At 57.0% G+C, this 22203-nt stretch overlaps 1 protein-coding gene across 3 annotated transcripts in view; it reads right to left on the bottom strand.

The window, feature by feature from the left end:
* The window catches only part of DNAH17 (dynein axonemal heavy chain 17), a 94459-nt gene that overhangs the window by 37397 nt on the left and 34859 nt on the right, over positions 1-22203 (bottom strand). For all 3 annotated transcript variants that reach the window (XM_070479847.1, XM_070479848.1, XM_070479849.1), the window contains exons 26-47: positions 20669-20917; positions 18833-18955; positions 17524-17871; positions 17331-17422; positions 16800-16926; positions 15984-16136; positions 14614-14739; positions 14329-14436; positions 13705-13836; positions 13227-13387; positions 12451-12607; positions 11412-11516; positions 9670-9827; positions 8881-9019; positions 8503-8730; positions 7978-8115; positions 7000-7132; positions 5773-5900; positions 4920-5068; positions 1112-1394; positions 837-1010; positions 384-591 (exon numbers count right to left, since the gene is read on the bottom strand). In XM_070479847.1, coding sequence (XP_070335948.1) covers positions 384-591; positions 837-1010; positions 1112-1394; positions 4920-5068; positions 5773-5900; positions 7000-7132; positions 7978-8115; positions 8503-8730; positions 8881-9019; positions 9670-9827; positions 11412-11516; positions 12451-12607; positions 13227-13387; positions 13705-13836; positions 14329-14436; positions 14614-14739; positions 15984-16136; positions 16800-16926; positions 17331-17422; positions 17524-17871; positions 18833-18955; positions 20669-20917 — 3619 coding nt within the window. The remainder of the gene's footprint in view (positions 1-383; positions 592-836; positions 1011-1111; positions 1395-4919; positions 5069-5772; positions 5901-6999; positions 7133-7977; positions 8116-8502; positions 8731-8880; positions 9020-9669; positions 9828-11411; positions 11517-12450; positions 12608-13226; positions 13388-13704; positions 13837-14328; positions 14437-14613; positions 14740-15983; positions 16137-16799; positions 16927-17330; positions 17423-17523; positions 17872-18832; positions 18956-20668; positions 20918-22203) is intronic.

Raw genomic sequence — 22203 nt, 5'->3', positions numbered from 1 at the left:
GAGAAGGGAACGGGGTAGCCCCCACAGTGCCTGGCCAATCCCAGAGGCGGCGGCCCAAAGGGTAGCCCTGGGGGTTGCCAAGGACAGGCGGGTTGGACTCCAGCCACAGGGGGAGGGAAGGAGACGGGGGTGGGCCCACGGATCCCAGGCAGGGGGCAGGAACCTTGCGCCCCATCATCCTTGGGCCACCCAGGACTGGCTGTGAGCTCCCTGTGGGACCTGGTACCCCCACTGTGGGGACAGAGACCAGTGGGGGGGTGGGTGGGAAGTGGAGGCAGCTGGTGAGCTCCTGGGGCTGTGGTAAGCAGGGGTGGGGGCACTCGGGGTGGGATCGGGGGTGTCCAGGCCCGGCAGCAAGCACCCGGGCTCGGCCTCGACCTCACCCTGCAGCATGGCCGAGGTCGTGTAGAAGTTGAAGGGCACGGCCTGCACCAGGTAATCGTCTGTGCTCAGGCTGTCCAGCTTGTCCCCCATCAGCACCGACTTGCCCGTCCCCGCGTTCCCCACCAGCATGACCGGCCACGACTTCTCCATGAGCAGGTCCATGAAGTAGCGGATACGGATGGTTTCCGTGGTGTGCACCAGTGAGGCCTGGAAGGGGCAGGGGATGGGGAGATGTCGGGGGAGGAGCCATGATCTCAGACAGACCCGGGCCTCCAGGTCCCACCTCCGGACAAACTTGCAGACCTGGGCAGCGTGTTAGATCCCCGGTCTTACAGAAAAGGTCCTACTGATGGAGACTGTTTGTGACTGGACATCCCGATGAGAAGCGTGGGGTGGGACTCTGAGTCCCGCTCCTCAATCGTCATCCATCGTCACTGTTCTGGGCTGTTTACCTGCAGCGGGACGTCAGGGTCCAGCTCGAAGGCGGGCACTTTGTCCGTCCATGGCAGGAACTTCTTGGTGTCGGGGTCTATGTAGTAGTCGAAGACTGTCCCCTGTGAGGGGAACTTGATCGTCTTAAATTCATTGATCCACCACCTGCTGAACTCGACCCGATAATCTACAAGCTGTTGGGAGACAAAAATGAAGCTCAGAAAGGGCCCCGCTGGGAGGGACACTGGGAGACCGCACCTGGGTGGCTGAACGCCCGCCGCGGCCGGCTGCTCACCTGGTCCTGGAACATGGCCCCCCCGAAGGCCCAGAAGCAGGCGAACACGAAGTAGAGCTCGTAGAGCTCCTTGGCGGAGTCGGGCGGCGCGTTCTTCTCGGTGAGGAGGCACTCGAGCAGGTAGAGGATCATCTGGATGATGGTGATCTCGGGCACCGGCGTGATCTTCTTAAACCCGAAGCGGAGCTTGTCCAGGCAGGTGGGCAGGTACTTGTCGAAAAGGATCATCAGGTTGGCCTTCTCTGACTGCACCTTGCGCCTCTCGATCCAGCTGCTCACCACCCTGGGGAAGGCGGGGAGGTGCTGAAGGACTGGGCCGCCGGATGGGGTCCCTCTGGTGACCCTCCCCTTGCTGATCGCTTCCATGTGATTCTGGTGCTCCTGCCTGGTGATGGGGCCAGTCCTGAGACCTTCAGAGGATCTGATGAGGGTGAGCTCTTTCCCTGGGATGCTAGCTGTGGGGTGCTGTCCACCTAGAACAACTAGGAACTGTGCTTCCTATCCTCAAATGTGGCTAACACTGAGAACAGTAGAGCTGCATATAGGAGAAGGGAAGAAAGGTTTCATAACATCATCTGGGGGACAGACAGGGAGGGGTGGGAAGGGAAGCAAAGGAGAGGAGCAAGGACATCTCATGGCATTCTCTGGACTCCCGGATCCAGCCATGCCTGAAGCATGGTTGGTGAATTGAGCCAATTGATGCTTTTAGTGGAAGAGTCCAAACCAATACAATAGGCGTTCCTGGGGAGCTGTGTTGCCTGGAGTGGGTTGCACAGAGGTGGTCCACCACGGCCGTGAGGAGTGTGGATTCTAGAGTCCGAGCACCCGACTTGAATGGGCTCTAGTGTGGCCAGTGATGGCCTTGGGTCAGTTACTCAACATGTCTGTGTCTCAGGTTTCTCATCCATAAATGGGAGTGATGATGATAACTCCCATTTGGAAGGACTACCTGAGTTGATATTTTTAAAGCTCAGAGGACGGTGCCTGGTCCACAGTAAGTGCTAAATAGGCGCCTGCTAAAAGCGTAAAGAGCACTGGCGGATGAGCTCAGTGAGCTGTCATTTCCAGGATGCCCAGAGCGTAAGCAGGAAGCTCATGTTACCCAATGCAGCTCGCCTGCCCTCTGCAGACATGCCTCTCTGCAAATGAGTGCGTGTTCTGGAAGCTCTGAGTCTCACTACACCCCCAGCAGGTCAGGGAACCAAGAGTTCAGAACCTCTGCCCCGTTGCCCCTGGGTTAACTAGGTAACAGCAGATTTTCAAACACTTGACAAGCAAACGCAGGCAAGCAAACACGTGCAGTTAAGAGCTGAGTTCCAGGTACACTAGGTCTTCAGAACGGAGACCAATGTGCAAATCTATACACACACTGCTGCATTTGCCTTCTATCTTGCAGGCGGATATATAAAATTTAAAATTTTGCCTTGTTAGAGACATTTAGTGCATGCAAATGTATGTGCTGGCTTTGATCTGAAAAGCTCCCCCGTGGGCACCTGTCCTGTCCCCGGAGGCCATGGGACCCTTGGACTATGCTTCACATCCCCCTCTGGGATGGCTGCTCCTGCAGGAGTCCTGCTCTTCCTCTGGGGCTAGGGGAGCCCCGAGACGGCTCTCAGACTCCCCACTTCTCTCCAGCAAAACCCGGATTTCCTCCTGGTCCCCAAGGAGCCACTCAGAGTCTCCTGGTCATTCCTCTGGAGCCCCACGGACCACTCCCGGCCGAAGGGCATGTCTCCTTCAGCCCACTCAGTGCCCCTCCTCTGCCCACCCCTGCTGATCTTCTGGCTCTTTCCTCCCACCCCCACTGGGTGTCCCCCTGAGTGCCCCTCGGCCCCGACATCTTCTTCCTGTCCCCCTGCATCTTAGCGGCTCCTGCTCGGGTTTTGTTCCAGTTCTCTTGCCTTGTCAGCTGCCCACCCTGGAAAAACCCAGATGTGCGACATGGGCAGAGTTGGCGGCCCTTCAGAAGACATGTCCCCCTGCAGTCTGTGGACGCGGCCTTATTTGGGAAAAGGGTGCTTGCAGATGAAATCAAAGTAAGGATCTCGAGACTGAAACATCGTGGATGAGGGTGGGCCCTGATCCACTGCCTGGTCCTTATAAGAAGGGAAATTATGACACACAGAGGCGTGTGCAGAGGTGGGGGGCCACCTGAGATTCAGAAAGTGGCCACATCCGTCTACAAGCCCAGGACTGCCGGCAACACCAGAAGCTGGGGGAGAGCCCTGGAAGAGGTCCCCCTTTAGAGCTTTGAGAAGGAACCAACCCTCCCAACACCTGGATTCAGATCTCTGCCCTCCAGAAGCAGAAGAGGATAACCCTCCATTGTCTGAAGCTGCCTGGTTTGTGGCCCTTGGTCATGGCGGCCACAGGACACCAGCAAAGTGGGTGGACAGGTGTTGCTGAAGAAGACGGCACAGTGGTGCTGGGTCTTGGCAGCCCCCAGGGCCCTGTGGGTCAGGCCAGCTCCAGTCTCGCCCCTGCCAGGCGCTCGAGCACCCTTCCAGCCCTGGCCTCGCTATGTCGGGAGCTGGGCTCACTTCCTGCTGCAGAGACACCCGGAGCACGAACTCTCTGCCTCCCCCACTCGCCCCACTCGCCTGCACCTGGAAACCCTCCTGCCTCTGCTCCGCAGCGCTCATCTTCCCCCAGCTGCTTCGAGATTCATTTCCAGAAAGACCCTCCTTTCGAGGGCCTCCTCCCAGTTCCTGCTCCTCGAATTGCCACCTGGCTCCTGGCTCTGTCATGCCAGGAAGCTGTTCTGCCTGAGCTAGCGGTCAGCTCCCAGCTACCAAAATCCAGCGGCAACATTCTGTCCTTGGCTCCTTGATGCTCCGGACACGACCCTCTTGACCCCACCTCCCCTCTTGAAGCTTCTTCCTCCCTGGGTGTGCGGGAGGCCACGTTCGGTTTCCTGCCGCCTGTTCCTTCTGGAAGTGCTTCCTCCCCACATGTCTTGCCACGCTCCACGTGTCTCCTGGAGACCCAGTTTCCCCAGCATGGAGCAGCCTAGGGTCAGACACACAGCAGGGGCACAGAAAGCTCTGGATGAAGGGATGGATGGACGGATGGCTGAATGAACGCAGCCACGGTGTTTCTCCCGAGCCTGTCAGTCCTGGAACGCTGCACCGGGGTTTCTACTTAAGACCATGCAGGATATCCTGGCATGTAAATTACTAGCCGTGGGTCCAAACACAAAAACGTACCTCTCCAAGATCAATGCCAAGCCTTCCATTTCTTAGGATTTCAAACGTTTCTCACATCCACCCCTCCTCCCAATCCCCAGTGGCCACCTGTCGTCTGCTGGCATGAACTCTTCCCTTCACATCAGAGAGGGCCCCTGTGCCAAGCCCCTAGGCTGGTCCTTCCTGCCAAGAGCATCTCCATGCTTCACGGTCCGTCCGCCAACACCAGACTGCTGCCCGTCCCTGGGAACCTCACACTCTCGCTCTGATGCACCTTAAATGTTGGTTCTCACCTGAAATGCTTTCCACTCGGAAAGCTCCTTCTCCTCTGGGGGGTCAGCCCAAACTCCAGCTCCCCCAGGAAGACTTCCTGTCTCCATGACAGGCCCTGCCCCTCCCTCTGCACTTGCTTCATCAGCCGCCGTGATGCATGTCATCACTTACTCACATGCCTCACCTGCATCCTTGCGTTGTAGTGACCGTGCTGCCCGGGGAGGGCCTGGCACAGGGCGCTTACCGTATGAATGAATGAGTGAATGAATGGGTGCCCAGGCAACACTGAAATGCCACCACCATTCCCTTTTTCTCTGCATAGTTTGGAGCAGAACAAAAGCCCAACTCACGGGTTCCAGCCTAGATCGGCAGGGTTGATGTACAGAATGCCGGCTCTGGAGACGGTGGCCGGCGTGGCCGTCCTCAGGTGGCTGATCTCGAACACCAGCCGCATGGTGCGGTTCAGGGGGATCCGCTCGTTGCTGGCCAGGGTGAGGACCTGGCAAGGGACACAGGCCTGTGGGTTTCAGCTGCAAAAGCACCCTTGTCCTGAGGCTGTCACAGGTCCCATCTCAGAAGAGAGGGCAGGTCAGAGACACCCTCTGCACCCCTGCGGGCCACCAACCACTTCCCTAACCCAACATCTCTCTGCCATCCTAGATGTCAGTACCCCCTCCACCCCTCCCACCCCAGGACCGTGGAGAGCACCCAGACATGTGTGGACCATGTAGGACTTCACTCGGGGGTTAAATCTGCCTCATCAAACCACGACTCCTTCTCCCTTTCCTGGGGAACGCTGGGGTTCCCTCCTCCACCTGATTGAGAATCACTTTAGGCTGCTTCTAGACGATTCTCAACGTTGTCTGCACCTTCCAAGATATTAGCTTCCCCTCCCATGTGGTGCCACACGCCACGTGGTCAGGTAGGAACGCTCCCCATGCTGTGGCCAAAGAACCTGAGCTGGCCTGGGCCCCATGGGCCTGCGTCCTGCAAGGACCGTGCCTCGGGAGGGGGCTTCCCCCGGCCACTCGCCATCTATAACCCTTTGTGCAGAGCTCCAGACAGGCCCCTCCTCTGTCCCCATCCACAGCGGGTCCCATGTGCTGAGAGGCAGGCGAGGTGTGTGCTGAGTCCCACGCGCCCCCCTGCCCCTCATCACTCTGGTTCTGGGGGGTCAGCTCTGGGGTTGCGGGCCCCTCGTACCTTGTTGTCGTCCATGACGGTGTTGAGGGACTCAATCCACATGGGGTCTATGTCCCCGTCCAGCACGATCCACTTGGGGCCGTCATGTGTGATGTTGGCCAGGTCCCGCATGATGGTGGAGAAGAGGCCTGCAGGTGGCGGGGCTGATCAGGCCTGGCTCTGGATGGCCCCCCATGGGGGCGCTGACAGCATCCCGGGCACTCCCTGGGCCGAGACCCAGCCCACCCCCTCCTGCGCCCGCCGGGCCGGCCCTGGCCTCTCTCTCAGAGGCTCACTTCCTGCTCTTCTCCTGACCCCAAGGCCCCTTCTCCTTGATGCCTCTGCCCCTGACCTTGCCCCACAACACCCCCCCAAGTCTGGGCCAGTCCTCAGATTCGACAGCCCCACGTGGAGTGCCACGGCCCCAAGCAGCACCCCATCCCTTCTCCCCCACTCCCCACCTTCCTTCCTTCTCTCAGTAAAGGTTTGCTGAGCACTCAAGTCTCAGACTCAGAGCAGCGGGCTTGGGGACAGTCACAGCCCCCTGCCCACCCCACAGAACTTGCATTGCAGTGGAGGGGGGCGGTGGAAACACAAGACACACACACAGAAACAGATACAGCGTCACAAAGAGAAAACAGGGTGAGCGGCGGGGAAGACTGGAGCAGAGCCCCACCCCGGCCCGGGAAGGGGCGCATGGAAGTCAGGAAGGGTGGGGGACCCCCAGTAAGCAGGGCGCCCCTCCCTCCATGCCCCTTCTTCCCTCTGGGCCACCCTTGGGGCCCACTTTGTCTCCTCCAGCCCCTCACTTGTCCTTTCTCCAATGGCCTGGGTTCTTCTTATAAAGCACAGACCTCATCAAGGCCCTCCCCCAGGGAAAGACCGTTCCCAACCCCCGAGGCTCCGGCCTATGTTTCTGGGCTCTCTCCCGCCCCGAGGACCACGGTGTGGTGGCCCCGCTTGGGGCCGCTGTGCCGATGCTCACGTGTCGGAGGCTTCCCCGGCTCCCCCCCGCGGGGTGGAGTGAGCTGGCTCCCCTCTGTGATCTCCCTGCTCTCCGAAAGTGCCACCAGGATGCCCCGTGTGCATGTGCGGGCCCCTCCCCCAACCGGACCGCTAAGGGTCTCCCTCGGGGGCCCGGCCACGCGTTCACTGCCTGGAGCCCGGTGGAGCAGCCACAATCAAATCAGCCCGTCACAGACCCAGGCCTAGGACGCCCTTGACCCTGTGGGGACCCTGCTCTGTTACCATCTTTCCACTCCCTGGTCGCCGGGTTGATGATGCCAAAGAGTTCGTCACAGGTGACGGCCTTGGGGTCCAGGTCCACGGCCACCGGCTTCCTCTTCAGGTTCTGGTAGGTCTTGTTTAGAGACCTAAGCACCTGCAGCGAGGGGGCGCCGCTCACACGGGGCTCGGGGGCCGCACCCCATGCCCACACCCTCGTGTGAGCTCACGGGCCTTTGAAGACCCAGGGGCAGAAGCCCAGCCGTGGGCCCGCTTTGCCCTGGAGACACGCAGGTGTGTTTGCGTCCCCCAGACAACAGGGCATGCCGGGCACCCTGAGATCTCTCCTCTCTGTGCACAGCGGACGGCTGCTCTGCCAGGTCCCAGGAAAATGGGTATTGTTCCTGACAATACAAGTAACATGTGCTCGCTGGAAAAAATTAAGGGAAGAAAGCTACCTGCAGTTCTTCCACTGAGAGAAAAGTTTTTAAGGACATTTGAGGATGTTCACGTGGATACGCGTGTAGATACACACACATACATACATTCCTTTTTAGAGAACTGGTTCATACAGTTTCTGCTTTTTAAAAATAACTTGAAGTGAGCATCCCTCATGTTACATAGTCTTTGGAGATGATCTTTAATAATAGCATAATTGTCCATCCTGTGGGCGTCTAGCTGAGCACTTGACTGCTTTAGAATTTTCCGATGTTATAGGTATCAGTAATGTTGGCTGCCACCCTCTGCTTCCCACCGTGCCCCAGGCAATGGGAGGGGGCAGGAAGGTAGGCATTGGCTGCAGACAGGTGGGTGACAAGTATCAAGGGGGAGGGAACAGAAGGAGAGGAGACCTGGGAGAAGGGTCTCAAGGGCGGACCAGGGTCCCCAGCCACTCTTTGCCTCCTCCTCTGTCCCTGTGGCCCGTCACAGCTGCCTTCCTAGCCCATGACCCTCTTCGGGGGCCCGGAATGCCCTGGGCCGGGTTCCCAGGCCGGCGCGCACCTGGGACTTGCCGCTGCCTGCGTTCCCGATGACGAACACCGAGTGCCGGACTTGCAGCAGCTCCTCCAGCTGCACCACCTTCAGCACAAAGCTGTCCTCCGCCTGCAGCTTGAGCTCCACAATGCTCTGCTTGATGACCTGGGGGGGCGGGCAGGACAGGGTACTGGGCCCGCCATGCAGGACCGGGGAGCCCCCTGCCCAGGGAAGAGATCAGAAGGGAACAGTGGCCCTGCCTGTAGGGGAGTCCAGATACTCTGCCGTGGGTGTTACTGAGACCCCCATGTGGGGGATGGGTTTGTCCGAAGCCCCACTGCTTCCTCTCCTGACCCTCCAGTATTGAGAAAGGAGCTAGAGAGGCAGCCTGTGGCCTCGGGACGTTGCTCAGGGTGGAGGAAGACACGCACGTGTGGCCATTGCCTGCTGGCAGACACAGCCATCACCCCCGTGTGATACCTGCCACTTAGGCGGTGGAAAGTGATGTCCTCGGCAGTAAGGAGGCCTAGGTGGGACCCTGGCTGCACCCACCTTCTCAAAATTCAGGTCCCGTTTCCGAGGCACATCCAGGGCGGGGAAGAGGTCCCCGATGAGCCCCATGAACACGGGCAGGTCGTCAGTGACGATCTTGGGGATGTTGAAGTCCCTGAGCGCCCGCATCAGCACTTGGTCCTCTGCCCGGCTGGGGTCGCCCCTCTTCAGGGAGCCAGCCACCACCAGCACAGACTTGATGGCCCGAAGACCCCAGTCGTAGTGATCCTGCGGGCGGGCAGGCGGGCGTGAGCGTGCCACCTGACGTGCTGGGACTGAGGCTGGGAGGCTTCGCCAGGCAGTCTGGGAGGCAGCCCAGGCCACCTGCATTTGTCATCCCTCCCGCCCCCGGCTCCGTGGGTCCCCAGAGTCACACACCTGCTTTGACAGCAGCTCTTTGCACAAGGTGTAGAGTGTGATGAACTTCCTGGCCAGAAGGCGGGCCTCCAGAAAGCCCTCTGCCACCAGCATGATCTCGCATATCAGTTCAAAGTCGGGGACCACCATGGCGCAGGGCCTGAGGGGTCCGGGGGGGGGTCTGTCTTGGTTTCTCCCCATCCTCCATCCCTGCCCCCCATCGCCTAGGTGCACACCTCGGTGTCCAGGGGACCACAGCCTTACTGGCAGAGACTCTAGGTGCAGAGCAGGTTCCCAGACCCCCTCCCCTCCCCTCCCCTCGGCTCGGCGCCCCTCCGACCTCTCCTTGTTGCTCCCTAGCTCTGCACGGGGGTGTCCCAGGCCCTGCCCCCCTTCACTCAGCTCCTCTGAGGGTCACCTGAGCCCCGTCTCTGCCCATCACCCTGTACCGGTCGGCTGTGTGCGTGCTAGGGCTCTCAGTCGTGTCCGACTCTTTGTGACCGCGTGGACTGTAGCCCATCAGGCTCCAAAGTCCATAGGATTCCACGGCAAGAATACTGGAGTGGGTTGCCCTTTCCTTCTCCAGAGGATCTTCCCGATGCGTGGGCAGGTGATGCCTAAAACGGGACCTTCCTCTCCACCCCCCCGGGAGTCAGAGAGCGGGAAGACACCGTCTGCTCCTTACAGAGGTCCAGGCCGGCTAGCCCCTCTCACCCAGGCCTTGTCTCCCATCCCCGCCTCCCCTAGCCCCCTCTGGGTTGATGCGGTCCTCCACAGACGCTCTCCTGGGCCTTGCCCCTCGCCCCGCACCTGAACAAGGCCTTTAAGTTCTCCGGCAGCTCCGTGCGCCCGGCGTACCCCGGGTTCATGGTGATGAAGATGCCGACGGTGGGGATGAGGCTTATCATCTCTCCCAGGAAATTAAACGTTTTCTTCTTGGCCCGAATCGCATCTTGGACACATTTTACCTAAATGGTTGGTACATAGATGGGTTCATGCGAGAACAGCTAACTTCAGTGGGTTGGATGGAGCTTCGTTTGCGCTAAGGCATGTGAGTGGCTGTGGATTTGCAGAGGACTGCCCTGATTTTTTTTTTTTAATTAAACTTTGATACAATTGTAGATTCACGTTCAGTTGTAATAAAGAACCGAGGGGATCCCGTGGGTCCCTCCCCAGCGCCCCCCAGTGGTGACCGCGGTGCAGCATCACCACCAGGACAGCGACGTGGAAATGACAGACATTTCCGTGACCTCGGGTGGAGTCGTCCTTGACAGCCACCCCCACCGCTCTGCCACCCCACCTTCCCCTGTCCCCCTGCAACCAGTCATCTGCTCCCATTTCTGTGATTCTGTCTCTCATGAACTTTAGTAAGTAGGATGGTACAGTATGTCATCTCAGACGGGCTTTGGTCACTCAGCAAGATGCCCTGGGGGTTCTTCCAGGTCGAGGCTAATCCTCGTTATCGATTGACGTTCTGCCCCCTAGCCGCTTTGTGTGTCTGTTCCTGCTCCAGCAGTGACCCGTGGGAGGGCTGATTGGTAGCCATCCCCACATCAGATACCCAGCATCAGGTGAAATCTGAATTCTGGGACCATTAGCCTTGACCCTTGGCGCCCGCTGAGCAGCCGCAAACCTCCAAGCCACCACTGGAGGGCGCCCTGTACCCACGATTAAGACCTGCTCCGAGTCTGGGGCTCCCAAGCAAAGCCCCGGACTTTCCCGCCAGACTGGTCTTCCGCGAATGCAGCTCACACCCCAACAGGGCGGGCCTTGGAGATGGGACCCCTCCTCCCCACCACGTGGAGCCTCTCCTGATGTTCTGTTCCAGTTCTTGCTCCTCCACTTCAGTTCACAGAGCTCCGCATAATTTTCCTGGGGTCTGTGCACTGACTTTGGAGATGGGGGGGGGGGGTCCCCAAGGCAGCAGTCAGCACTGCCAGTGAGTCCAGGGGGTGCTGACTGCTCCCATCTTCCCTTTGCCTTACTGGCCTCTGGTCCCAGGGCGTGGGGATACTTCTGTGTCTACATTAAGAGGGAAACAGCAGCGGAGGAGGCCAGCTACCCACACTCACCCCTAATCCTGCCAGCAAACCCATTCTAGAGATTGGACAATGGAGGCGTGGAGAGTTTAAATAGAGCCCAGAACTAGGCAGCCTTGTACTCCATCATGGGTATTCCCCAAATACCTGGGCACACTTCCTCCTTTCCTCCCAGGACTCTTGTCTGATTGACAAGCTCCTATGCATTCTTCAATGCCCAGCTCCACTGCGAACTGAAACAAAGCCCTCTGTCCTAGACCCTAGGCAAAACTGATGATCCCCTCCGTCTGTATTCAGTGACAACTGTGCGGCTGTGTCTGACCCTTCTGTGTGCCCCAGCAGACTGCGGGCCCCCGAAGGACAGGGCTGGGGTCCTGCTCACCTCTGTGCCACACCCCCACTCAGGCTGACCTGACCGTACCGGAATGCTGACGAGCCCCAAGGCGGGAGGGGGTGGGGGGGGGGGGGCAGCGGGTTCCCCAAGGTGACCCAGAGGCCGCACGGAGGTCCTACCTGTACAGCGATCACAGACAAGACCTCCACGGAGATCCGATTAAACTCGTCAAAGCAGCCCCAGGCTCCGGTCTGGGCCAGACCCTTGTAGATATTTCCGCAGGACTAGAAAAGGTGACAGGAGAGAAGTGAACATTGGAGAGTCCTGCCAGGGGCCTCCACTCACCCTGTCAGCTCCTGCCCAGGCTGGGGGTCAGGCTCGGGAACTTTGGGGCCCCTGGGAGGCCAGAGGCAGGTCATCCATTCCCTGAAAGAGTCAACGCTACATGGGGCCAGGTGCCAGGAAGAGCCCAGATCCTCCCCGGGCTGAAGGCTTTGCCTAGACTCAGATAAGGCCGTTTGTGTAAAATTCACCCTGGCATTTTCCACTAGCACACAGGGATGCAGCCTTCCGTCTAAGGTGGGGGGACAGACTCAGGCCCCGGAAGGATAAACGGGGTGATTCTTCTTATACACAGGATTCCTTCTAGGAGGATCCAACTTCAGATTTCACTTCTCTGAAACCCAGGAGGTTGGTGTGGGCTGTGTCCTTGACAGTCAGAGGGGGCAGCTGTCCCCACCCTCAACCTCAAGATGGGGTCCCCTAGACTGTGGGGATCCCATGGGGATGGGGTAGGGCATGCTCATGACCTCAATGCCCCCAACCCTTCCCACCAGAGGCTGCTCTGACTTGACCTCCACGGTCTTCTTTTCTGGGCCCTTTAAGAACTGTGGCTGTGCCGCAAAGCCTCTAGTGACTGCAGGGACCTGGCCCCTCCCCAGGGCCCAACCCCACCCCCTGCCCCCTCGAAGGCTCTCACTCTCTGGTGCCCCCAGTTGCTGGGACAAGCTTGGGGTGTAGGTTGGGAGAGGTTGCCTCCCCAGCGGGGCAGAATGTTTGGGGGCGGGTCTTGTCCACCCTGGGATCCTCTACCAGACATCCTGGTCATGCCCAAGAGGCCAGCCAGCAGTGTCCACACGTCCAGTGGTCACTTGGGGAGTGCTGGCTGCGGCAGCCTGGGGGAGGGGACTTCAGGCCCCCTGGACGTGGGGTATGTACCTTGTAGTCCATCTGCTCGGAGCAGTTGAAGACGTAGACCATGGTGCCCAGGGCTCTGCCCAGGTCCTTGGTCGTCTCTGTCTTGCCGGTCCCGGCGGGGCCAGCGGGAGCTCCGCCCATGATCAGATGCAGGGACTGGGTCAAGGTTATGTAGCATCTGTAAGGGACCTCCAGTCACCCTGTGGGCATCAACCCCAGGGCTGCCCGCTTTCTTTTACCGTGGGTCAGTGACACGCCCTGAGCCCCAAGCTGGCACCAAAGGGAGCTCAAAGGGGCAAAGGAGGACTTGTGATGTCACCAAGGAGCAGACACCACGTGAGGGCTGAACCAGCCATGGCATCGGGTGGGGGGGCGGGCACTGCCCATCCAATGTAACAGCCGCATCACAGGTGCTGAGGATCTGCCCCGAGCAGCCGCTGGTCTGAGTGCTTTTTGGTGTTACATGATTCACTTGACCCTCAACAAGCTGCCGAGGATTTATAAAACATCGTCCCCATTTTGCAGGCCCTCAGAGAGGCTAAGCAACACCCCTAAGGCCACACAGCCGAGGTCAGAGTGAGGGAATTAAGGTCTGGGCTCCCAAGGCTGGGTGCCTGGCAGGTGGCAGAACTGAACCTGAATGCAGGTCCCCCAGTCCAAAAGCCCAGATCAGTCAGCCTCAGTAGGGGACATTTGGGTCTGATGGTGCAAGGATGCGTGGGGAAGGCCAGAGAAAGGGTGTGATTCCCTCCCCTGCGTTGTTCACTGCCGGGCGGGGAGGCGGCAGGGGTCCTCACCTGTCCGTGAGTGGGGTGATGACCAGCCGTGGCGTGTTGCCCAGGTACTCATATGAGTACTGGATCTGGGCGTCGCAGATGTTGGCAAAGCAGTGCTTCCTCTCCTCGTCCCAGCGGTGCCGCAGCTGGGACTGCCAGGTGAAGGCCTGGGAGCTCTCCACCTGCGGGGGGAGCAGGCTGCCTTGCCTCCAAGCGGTCCCTGACCCCAGGGTGCTCCCAGCTCCCCGCTCCTCCCGAGGAGCCCCCGTCAAGCCTAACACCACCTTCCCACTGCTGAAGCAGGGGCACTTCTGATTGGGCTGCTCGTCAGTGGCTTACTAGGGGCGAGATGAGGGGTGAAGGAGGGGGTAGCGCTGCCTGGAGCAGTGTCATCCCCCGCCCCACTGAGGAAGCAGCAGTGACTGGGGCGGGGGATGTGGGCTGCAGTCCTGAGCCCCAGGCTCCCACCCCAGTTCCTGGCCCCTCCCGGCACCCATGCCTTGGCGGTGATCATCTTGGCCACCACGTCCCGGGCGTGGACGTCGATGGTACAGATGGTCATGATCTTCATTCTGTCTCCCGCGTTGAGGTTTCCAATGAGCAGGGTGATGAGTGCGTTCAGCTGGCTGATCTGTGGGAGCAGATATGCCTCCCTTAGACACGGCTCCAGCGGTGGCCACGGGCGGGTACCCCTGGGCACTCGGGAACTGCCCCTCCCCCATGGATTATCAAGGAGTCACTAAAAATGGTGTAGATGAAGATCTGATGCTGTGAAAGATGGCAGATAGTAAGTGAAAACAGGATTTTAAAGCCACTTGGATAGTTACATATTTTTGCCTGGGAATTGATTATATGTACACTAGAAGGTTAGCTAAGAATCTGTTGACAGGATTATATCTTTCCTTTTAAACATTATTTTTGCTTTCTGAATTTTTAACCAGGAATCTCTCAAAAAATCAAATCGAAATAGAGAATTAAAGCCATGTATTCCTAAAGCGGTTACTCTTGGTCAGAACAACTGTTGCCGATATTTGGCTGCTTTTGACTCAGAGAAACGGCAGTGGCATAAGGGAGGACCTCACAGAGCAAGGTGCTTCGGATGGACATGGGGTGGGGGCCACACCTGCTTCTTGTTGTAATCTTTGATGGCATTTTCGTAGCCTTCCTCCAGCCTGGCAAATGCCAAGCCCACCTCGGTGGTCCACCAGATTTGGGTGCACGTGAGTGCGATCTGAAAACAGAGGTGGGGCCCCAGTACCCCGCCACGTGAGCACCTTTTTCTGTCCGATGGGAGAGTTCACACCAGTTAAGGTGGCTCTTGGCCACCAGACTGGGGCTACCCCAGGACAGGTGAGCCCCCCCCACCCCTCCCTGCATCTCAGAGCTGCCCCGCCCACCCAGCTCGGACCTGGGCGGGGTAGTCAAAGATCCACTGCTCCCTCGGCTTCTCCTCGTAGGTCACCACGGCTTCGGGGATCTCGTGGCGGAGCGTGGCGCACATCCTGTCCAGCACGCGGTTCAGCCAGACCTCCACCTGGGGACGGAGCCATGGGGACCAGAGAGGGTGAGCACGTCTCATCTGAAAACTTGCTCTGGCGTTTACGAAATAAATTACCACTTGTCCTCATCCTTATCATCATCCCAGAGGGTAGAAATGCCCAGGTTTTCTGAGCAATAAGAATGCCCTGCTGGAAAAATATGTTCAGCAAGCCCAGCTGTACCTGCAAAACTAGTTGCATTGGGCGTTCATGTGCATACACTGTGTCTAAACACAGAAGGGAGAGGGAACAAGAGAAAAAGCTACAGAAGACGGTCTATGTCTGAGCCCAAGAAGTGGTGCTGATATCCTGAGACAGGGATCTGTCCCCTGGGCCCTGCTGCCCCATGTCCCAGGCAGATTCTGACAAGCAGAGCCCCACTTGTCCCCAAGTGCATTCTCTCAGGGTCTGAGATTGTCATGCAGACAAACTGGCTGATGAGCCTTGCGTGTATTTTGAAATACAAACCTGCAACTAACTGCCACCAGGGGGAAAATACCCGAATGGGATAATCAGGTTGGTTTTTCTTTTAAGCTATTGACAGCAGCACAGTGCAGGCAGAGCTCGCTGTCATTCAGTGGTTATGTCTATAAGTGGTTAAGTGTGGGAAGCGTCTGAACAAACTGATGAATGGATCCTGCTGACCCTGTCCAGCCAGGTACTCCGAATTCAAGTTGTTGGAGCTTGAGTTTTCAATTTACCTCCAAATTACATTTTGCTTAGGCAGAATGTAAGAATTGATTTGGATGCTTGAATAATACTTGGGCAAAGAGATGGGGGAGAGGGCAGCCAGGAAGCTTGCTGTCAGCAGGAGAGAGCAGCCTCCTGGGCTGGGCTGCCCAGGGTAAGGGGAGCCCTCTGCTAAATATGGAAGCTGTAAAGCCCATCGTGCTGAACAGGGATGAGAACTTGGCAGGTGTGCCTGGCACCCTCCAAAGTGGTCCCCTTGGCATTAACAATAATAAAATGATAAAGATTTAAGGGCATTAATAAATCTGTTCTCTCCCTCCCTTTTTCCCCCTTCCTTTCTCAGGTCACCTCAGACTGCATAGGTAAGGCTGTGCAGGGACTCCTATAAAGACGTCCCTTAAGCATTTGTCCTGAGAGGCCGAGGGAAGGGGAGAGTGGGTCGGTCACGGGCTGCTGCTGACACAGCCCGTCTGTGGCCACGCGGTCCCGGCCACGAGGCACCGCCATCCCCGGGGGGCAGTGCTCTGCGAGTTCCCGCGGCGGCTCGCACCTGCCCCGAGAGGTCGCACTCCTGGTCAAAGTCCACATACTCGTCCTCCTTGCTGTACATGCCCAGGCCGAACTTGAGCGGCTTCCCGCTGGCATCCAGGAGGAACCTCAGTTTACACAGGCTGTCGAAGAGCTTGGACAGGTGGCGGCTCACCTGGATTTCGGGATCGGAGTGGGAGGACGTTGGAGTTTGCAACCCAGGTGTTCGCAGGCGGATGCCTGCGTCTCCCTCAGGCAGTCTTAAGCATCATTTTTTTTTGACTTATGCTCCCCCCGACCCCCTCGCCTCTGGGATGCTGATTAAACACACTTCACCAACACAGGAAATGGCAAACAGTGCTCGGTCAGAACCTTCTGAATGTCTGTTTCTTCTCTTCCCTGAGAAGGTTCTGTCCCGGGGGGCACAGGGCCTATGCCCGTAAGTCAGTTGCTCAGAATCTAAACCGCCCTGGGGCTCCCATACCGTGCATCTGCAACCCCATATTAAAATAAAATATGGTCCCCTCCCTTTGCCCGGATGCTCACCCTTCTCTCTTTTAGAAGAGGAGCCTCGTGGGAACTTTTCCTCCCAGTGTCTGGGGTTTAGTAGGATGAGCAGCTTGTGTCTTAGAAATGGGCATCTCACCCATTTTCCAGAGCACGAGGATGGAGCCCAGGGTGGGAAGGTGGGCTCTGAGAGCAGTCCCGGGTCCTTCTGTCACGGCCCAGTCCCTGCGCGGTTTCTGGTGTGGACCACCTCTTGGAAACTCCTCCAACATCCCGAGGCCACCCGGACATGGAGCCTGGCACCCCTTTGGGCCATCAGGGGCCCACCTACCTCCACAGGGTCATTTCCGTTGGAGAGAATGTCCAAGAGGTCAGCTGAAGAGACAAAGTAGAACCTGGGGAAAGCCAATCTTTTCGTCTCTAAATATTCGGCCAAGGCTTTTTCGCACACAGCCAACCTGGGGGCAGGGAATGAGGCTTTGAGTCCTGCTCAACAGAAGGTCTCTTCCAGCCCATCCTTCCACGCGCTGGATGGACAACCCTGGAGACGCCCAGGCTGTTCACAGCCCCAGTTTTATTCAAATCTTCCAAGCGGACACGCTTGTTCTAAGCCAGCCCCTGCACTCGTGGATGTCCCCAGGCAGGAGGGGCTACAGTTTAATCTCTGCCATCGCGGCTTCCTCTGAGGCTGAAGGCAGGCTCTGTGGCTAGGGTGGCAGGAAGTGGCAGGTGATTCCAGGGAGGGGATGTGTTAACCCACAACCTGGGGGTTTCCTGGCCTGGCCAGCGGGATGGGGGGGAGGCGCATGACTTGGGTTTCTACCACAGTGAAGCCCCTCGTCTGGACAGGTATGGGGCCCACCTCTTCTTCAGGTCCTCAAGTTTGTCATAGAGGCCAGGTTTGTTGGTGGCTTCGACCACATTGGGTGTTTTCACCGCGTCTTCCATCAGGGCCTGGGAGGAGGAACGGGACCGCCATGGCATCACGAGCCCTGTTTGCACCAAGGGAGCCATTTCTGAAAGTGCCCAGGCAGGAGCCAGAGAGCTGTGCTCACCTTGAACTCCCGGTCGATGTCATCAAAGCTCCTGGAATCCTCCGGCAGCTGGGCGCGGATGTCTTCGGAACCAATGAAGATGCTCTCCAGGTGGCTCCAGGTTCTCTGGACCTCGAACCAGATGGAGATGACCGAGTCCGCCGTGGACAGCTTCTGCTGCCAGCTGGTCACCTCCTTCAGGAAGTGGGACAGGTACTTGGACATCATCAGGTTCTGCAGCTGCACCTGGTTGTCCTCCAGCGTCTCCACCAGCACCTCGTCTGACTTGAGCATCATGGTGCCCGTCCGTGGGTGCGGCTCGTGCTCAAACTCCATGGTGGACCAGGTGCTGTCCAGGGCTTTCAGCACCTTTTGGAGGAACAGAAACCAGGTCAGCGAGAGTCTGGCACGAATCACTAAAGAGGACCCAGAGTTTCCTAAGACATGGAAGGAGGCCCTGCTCTCCGAAAGCCAAAATGTTCATGCCGACATTATTCACAATGGCCAACAGATGGAGACAACCCAAATGGCCCTCAGTGGATGAAAGGATTGACAAAATGTGGAGTATTCATATAATGAAGTGTTATTTGGCTATAAAAAAGAATGAAGTATGGACACAAGCTACAACACGAAGGAAACTTAAAAACATGCTCAGTGAAAGAAGTCAGACACAAAAGCCCATATAGTATATATTTACATGTATATGAAATGTACAGAAAAGGCAAACCTATAGAAGATAAGAAGCAGTAGGTTAGAGCTGGGATGGGTGGAGGTGTGAGATGATGGGGAGATATTAGCTAAAGGGTCTGGGTTTCATCCCTTTTTGAGGAGATGAAAATGTCCTAAAATTGACTAATTCTAATATGTGATGGCTGCACATTTCTGTAAATATGCTAAACGCCATTGAATTGCATACTTTAAATGGGTGAATGGGTATGTGATTTATAGCTCAATAAAGCTGTTAAAAAAAAGAAAGCAAGCCCAACTGTGACCATTCAAACTCAAAAAACAGATGAGGAGAGAGGTTTGAATTGCAAAGGAATCCTCCAGCATTTTCACATGTCCTGGAATGGCCCTAGGTACCAGCTGATGGCCAGCCCTCCTGACCACTGCCCACCCTGCTCCAGCCCCATTCAGCTTCTCAGAAGGCAGAGGCTGAGGCAGGATGGACCACAAACAAGGGTGCTTCATGGAAAGAGAGTTCAGTCAGGCGTTAACTGGGGCTACATTAGTTTCAACCATACATCAGCACATTCAACAGGCGTCAGGCTGGTGGGTCGGTTTCAGCAGCATCCCATATAAAGTGCACTTCACTGTCAACAAAGGATACCTTTTCCATCCCAGACTCCTTCACAGCCTTGTCGACAATGTTTCGGACCTCGTCCTCATATTTGTGTAGGTTCAGCTGGAGTAAATCTGCCAGGGTGGTCTCATCTGACATTTCAAATTTCACCTGCAGAGGGAAAAAACGGGCACATTTCACATTCGGTTACATGTTCTCCAGTTGAAGGACACCTTTGCCCTTCATGTAGAGGCTGGCGAGGAACCTAGGCCATGAAGCGGGTGTTGGGAGCTCTGGGACTTGGGCAGACACTCCTCCAGGCCCCGCCTCCCTGTAAAGCTGGTAGCAACAGAGCCCACCAGTATTTGGTTGAAGAGTGTCCCCCCAAACTCATGTTCCTCCGAACTTCAGAATGTGACTTTACTCAGAAAGAGAGTCTTCGCAGCTGTTAAGCATCCTGAGATGAAATCATCTCGGGTCAACTGCACAGAATCTAAACCTGATGGCCGGTGTTTTCATCACAGAGAGGAGAGGGAGGTTTGAAATGCAGAGGAGGCCATGCGGCCGTGGAGGCAAGGATGCGTCGGACGTGGCCAGAAGCCCAGGGCCACCTGGGACCACAGGAAGCTGGGAGAGGCAGGGGAGTGTCCTCCCCTAGATGTTGGAGGGATCATGGCTCTGTTGATTCCTTGACTTCAGGTTTCTGGCCTCCAGGGCCACGGAAGAATACATTTCTGTGGTTTCAAGACCCCCATCATGTGGGGCTTTGTGACCGCAGCTGCAGGACCCGATCCATCTGGGGTAGCTGCCGTGTTAGTAACAGGTGTGGCTGAGTCACAGGTACTGTTACTCTGGTAATAATACCAGTTATTTGCATGATGTCACCCAGTCTTCAAATCTTTCTCACCATCACACAGACATTTCCAAGCCTGAATTCCAAGCCTGCCACAAAAACTGGTTTGACCAACTGATGGAACTGAGTATTTCTCAATCACGGTTGGGAAAATACCTGCCCAGGTCTCAATAAGTCCTCTGTGATGCCCAATTCCTGGGATGTTTCTGCTGTTTGTTGATCACTGCCTGGGGGTCTCTCCCAGGCCCTGGATGGGAGCCTTCTGGCCAGTGGCCTCAGTACTCGAGACAATCCCTTCTGCTCGCCTGTTTCTCCCCTCCCCTCCTCAAGGCCCAGGCCACACCCCACGTGCTCCTGTATGCTAATCCCATGCTTCCCTAACCGGGGAGGTGGCTGCCTTCCCTGCACCCCTAGAACTGCCACTAAACACCCCACTCGGCCTCCCAAACACCATGCCCCGTGCTGTCTTTCTTTCTCTATTGCCCTGAGAGCAGGGCCTGTGTCCTCAATCTCTCTGCTTCCTTGACATCTACTGGGGGCCTCTGCAGAGTAGCCGTTCCACAGAGTTTCGTTCAACGTTTGCTGACAGTGGGGATGGTCCTATTTGCCTTCGGTGAGTGTCAAGGCCAGTGCCCCTCCCACTCCCCACTGGGGAACACCCCTGGGAAAATTTCGACACTAGGACCCTGTGTTCCTGGGGTACACGGGCGACCTAGGACTGTTCCTCCACCCCAAACTTCCTGAGCGCCATGGACATTCACCGTTCATTCTACGACCAGTACTGGCTGCATAATTTGCAGGGCCCGGGGCTAAATGAAAATGACTGGATCCCATGTGAAAAAGTTATTAATTAAGGAAATCAAGATGGTGACCGCAGAGCCTCTGACCCGGCTTGGGGCCAGCCTGAGCCTGGAGCCCTGTGTGACATCCTGGGGCGCGCCTGCATGAAGCCAGCTTTACCAGCGCCAGCCCCTCACTCCCGCAGCGAGCTCCCGAGGAGCGCTGCCCTCGCCCCTGCGTCAGCGTGGCACCTGGGTGGCCTGCATGAGCTGCTGCCAGTGGCGGTCCCGGATGGCGGGGTTCTGCAGCTCGCTCACAGCACGCAGGGACGTGATCATGTTCTTCACGGTGTTGTCCAGCCCCACGAAGGCATCCCAGCTCTTCATCTCCTTGTCCAGGGACCTCACGTCCTTGGCGAACTTCTTACAGTCTATGTCCATCTGCTCCACGTTGATGTTCTTCCACTTGGTGGTCTTCCAGGCATCAATGCTGGTGTTGACCTGAGGTGGAAAAATGCCCACTGACTCCTTTGCTGGGGACGGTTCAGGAAGGCACCCAGGCCACCTTCCTGCCGTTGCTCTTGGATGGAAAAATCCAATGAGGACTCTCCAGCACCAAGGATAGAGTTTGGTAAAGTGAGCAGATATGGGTGGGTGGGTGGGGGGGCAAGAAAAACCTCAGTTCTACCATGACAGATTCGGCTTAAAAGTCAGCAGTTGAGGGAGATTTTTAGCAAAACATGGGCTTTGTCACTGCTCACCAGGATCTTGTTCTGTCCCACGTCTTGGTGAGGCCACAAAAGTCGCCCCAACCAATGGAATGTGGATGACACCTGTCACTTGGGGGCAGAGGCCTGAGTTGCAAATGCTGGACCCACAGTCCCTTCTACCTGCCTCGGCAGCTGTGGAGGGTTTGCCTGGAACTGGAGTGTGGACTTCGCATGAACGAAAAATATGTGTCTGTGGTTAACTACACAGAGGTGTTGTTTTTTAGGGCTGTTTGTTACTGCAGAGTAACCTAGCTTACTTGTTGTTGTTTAATCATAAAGTCTTGTCTGACTCTTTGCAACCCCAAAAGACTGTAGCCCACCAGGATCCTCTGTCCATGCAGTCTCCCAGGCAAGAATACTGGAGTGGGTTGCCATTTCCTTCTCCCGGGGATCTTCCCAACCCAGGGACCGAACCCAGGTCTCCCCTCATTGGCAGGCAGATTCTTTACTGCTGAGTCACAGGGAAGCCCAACCTAGCTTACACCGACAAAGACACACCAGAAGAAATTCCGCTCATGACAGGATGGAACAAGACACAGGCGGTACTGGGGGACCATCCTACCAAGAGTGGAGACGGAAACCCGAGGAGCTGCGGTCTTAAATTCGGGGTGGGCTGAGAATGGCTTTGGAGTTGGATGGGAGTCCCAGAGGGGGTCAGAGGTTGCTGACAGAGGCTTGGGGCAGAACGGCCTGGTCTTGATAGATGTCCTTGTCAGACAATAACCAACAGCTGGGGCGTTGACAAGAGACTGACTCTGCAAATCCCGAGACTTGAAGCATTAATCCCCACAGAAATCGATGGCCCTTTCTGGTTTTAAGTTTAAGCTGCTTCTGTATCCTGTTATCGTAAAAGTACCCTGGCTCGTTTGTTTTGTCAATTTTTCTTGCAACACCCTGACCGGAAATGCTTATCGTTATCTCCTGGGAAAAGTAACCTGCATTCTTGTGTCTGTGCTAAGGGTTATTTATCAAGGGACAGTGCCGCTTTCTGAGTTGACTTCACTTATTGTTCAGTCC

The sequence above is a fragment of the Odocoileus virginianus genome, chromosome 17 (assembly GCF_023699985.2).
Source record: "Odocoileus virginianus isolate 20LAN1187 ecotype Illinois chromosome 17, Ovbor_1.2, whole genome shotgun sequence".
In the NCBI taxonomy this organism is placed as follows: domain Eukaryota; kingdom Metazoa; phylum Chordata; class Mammalia; order Artiodactyla; family Cervidae; genus Odocoileus; species Odocoileus virginianus.
This window is presented reverse-complemented; position numbering and strand designations above follow the sequence as displayed.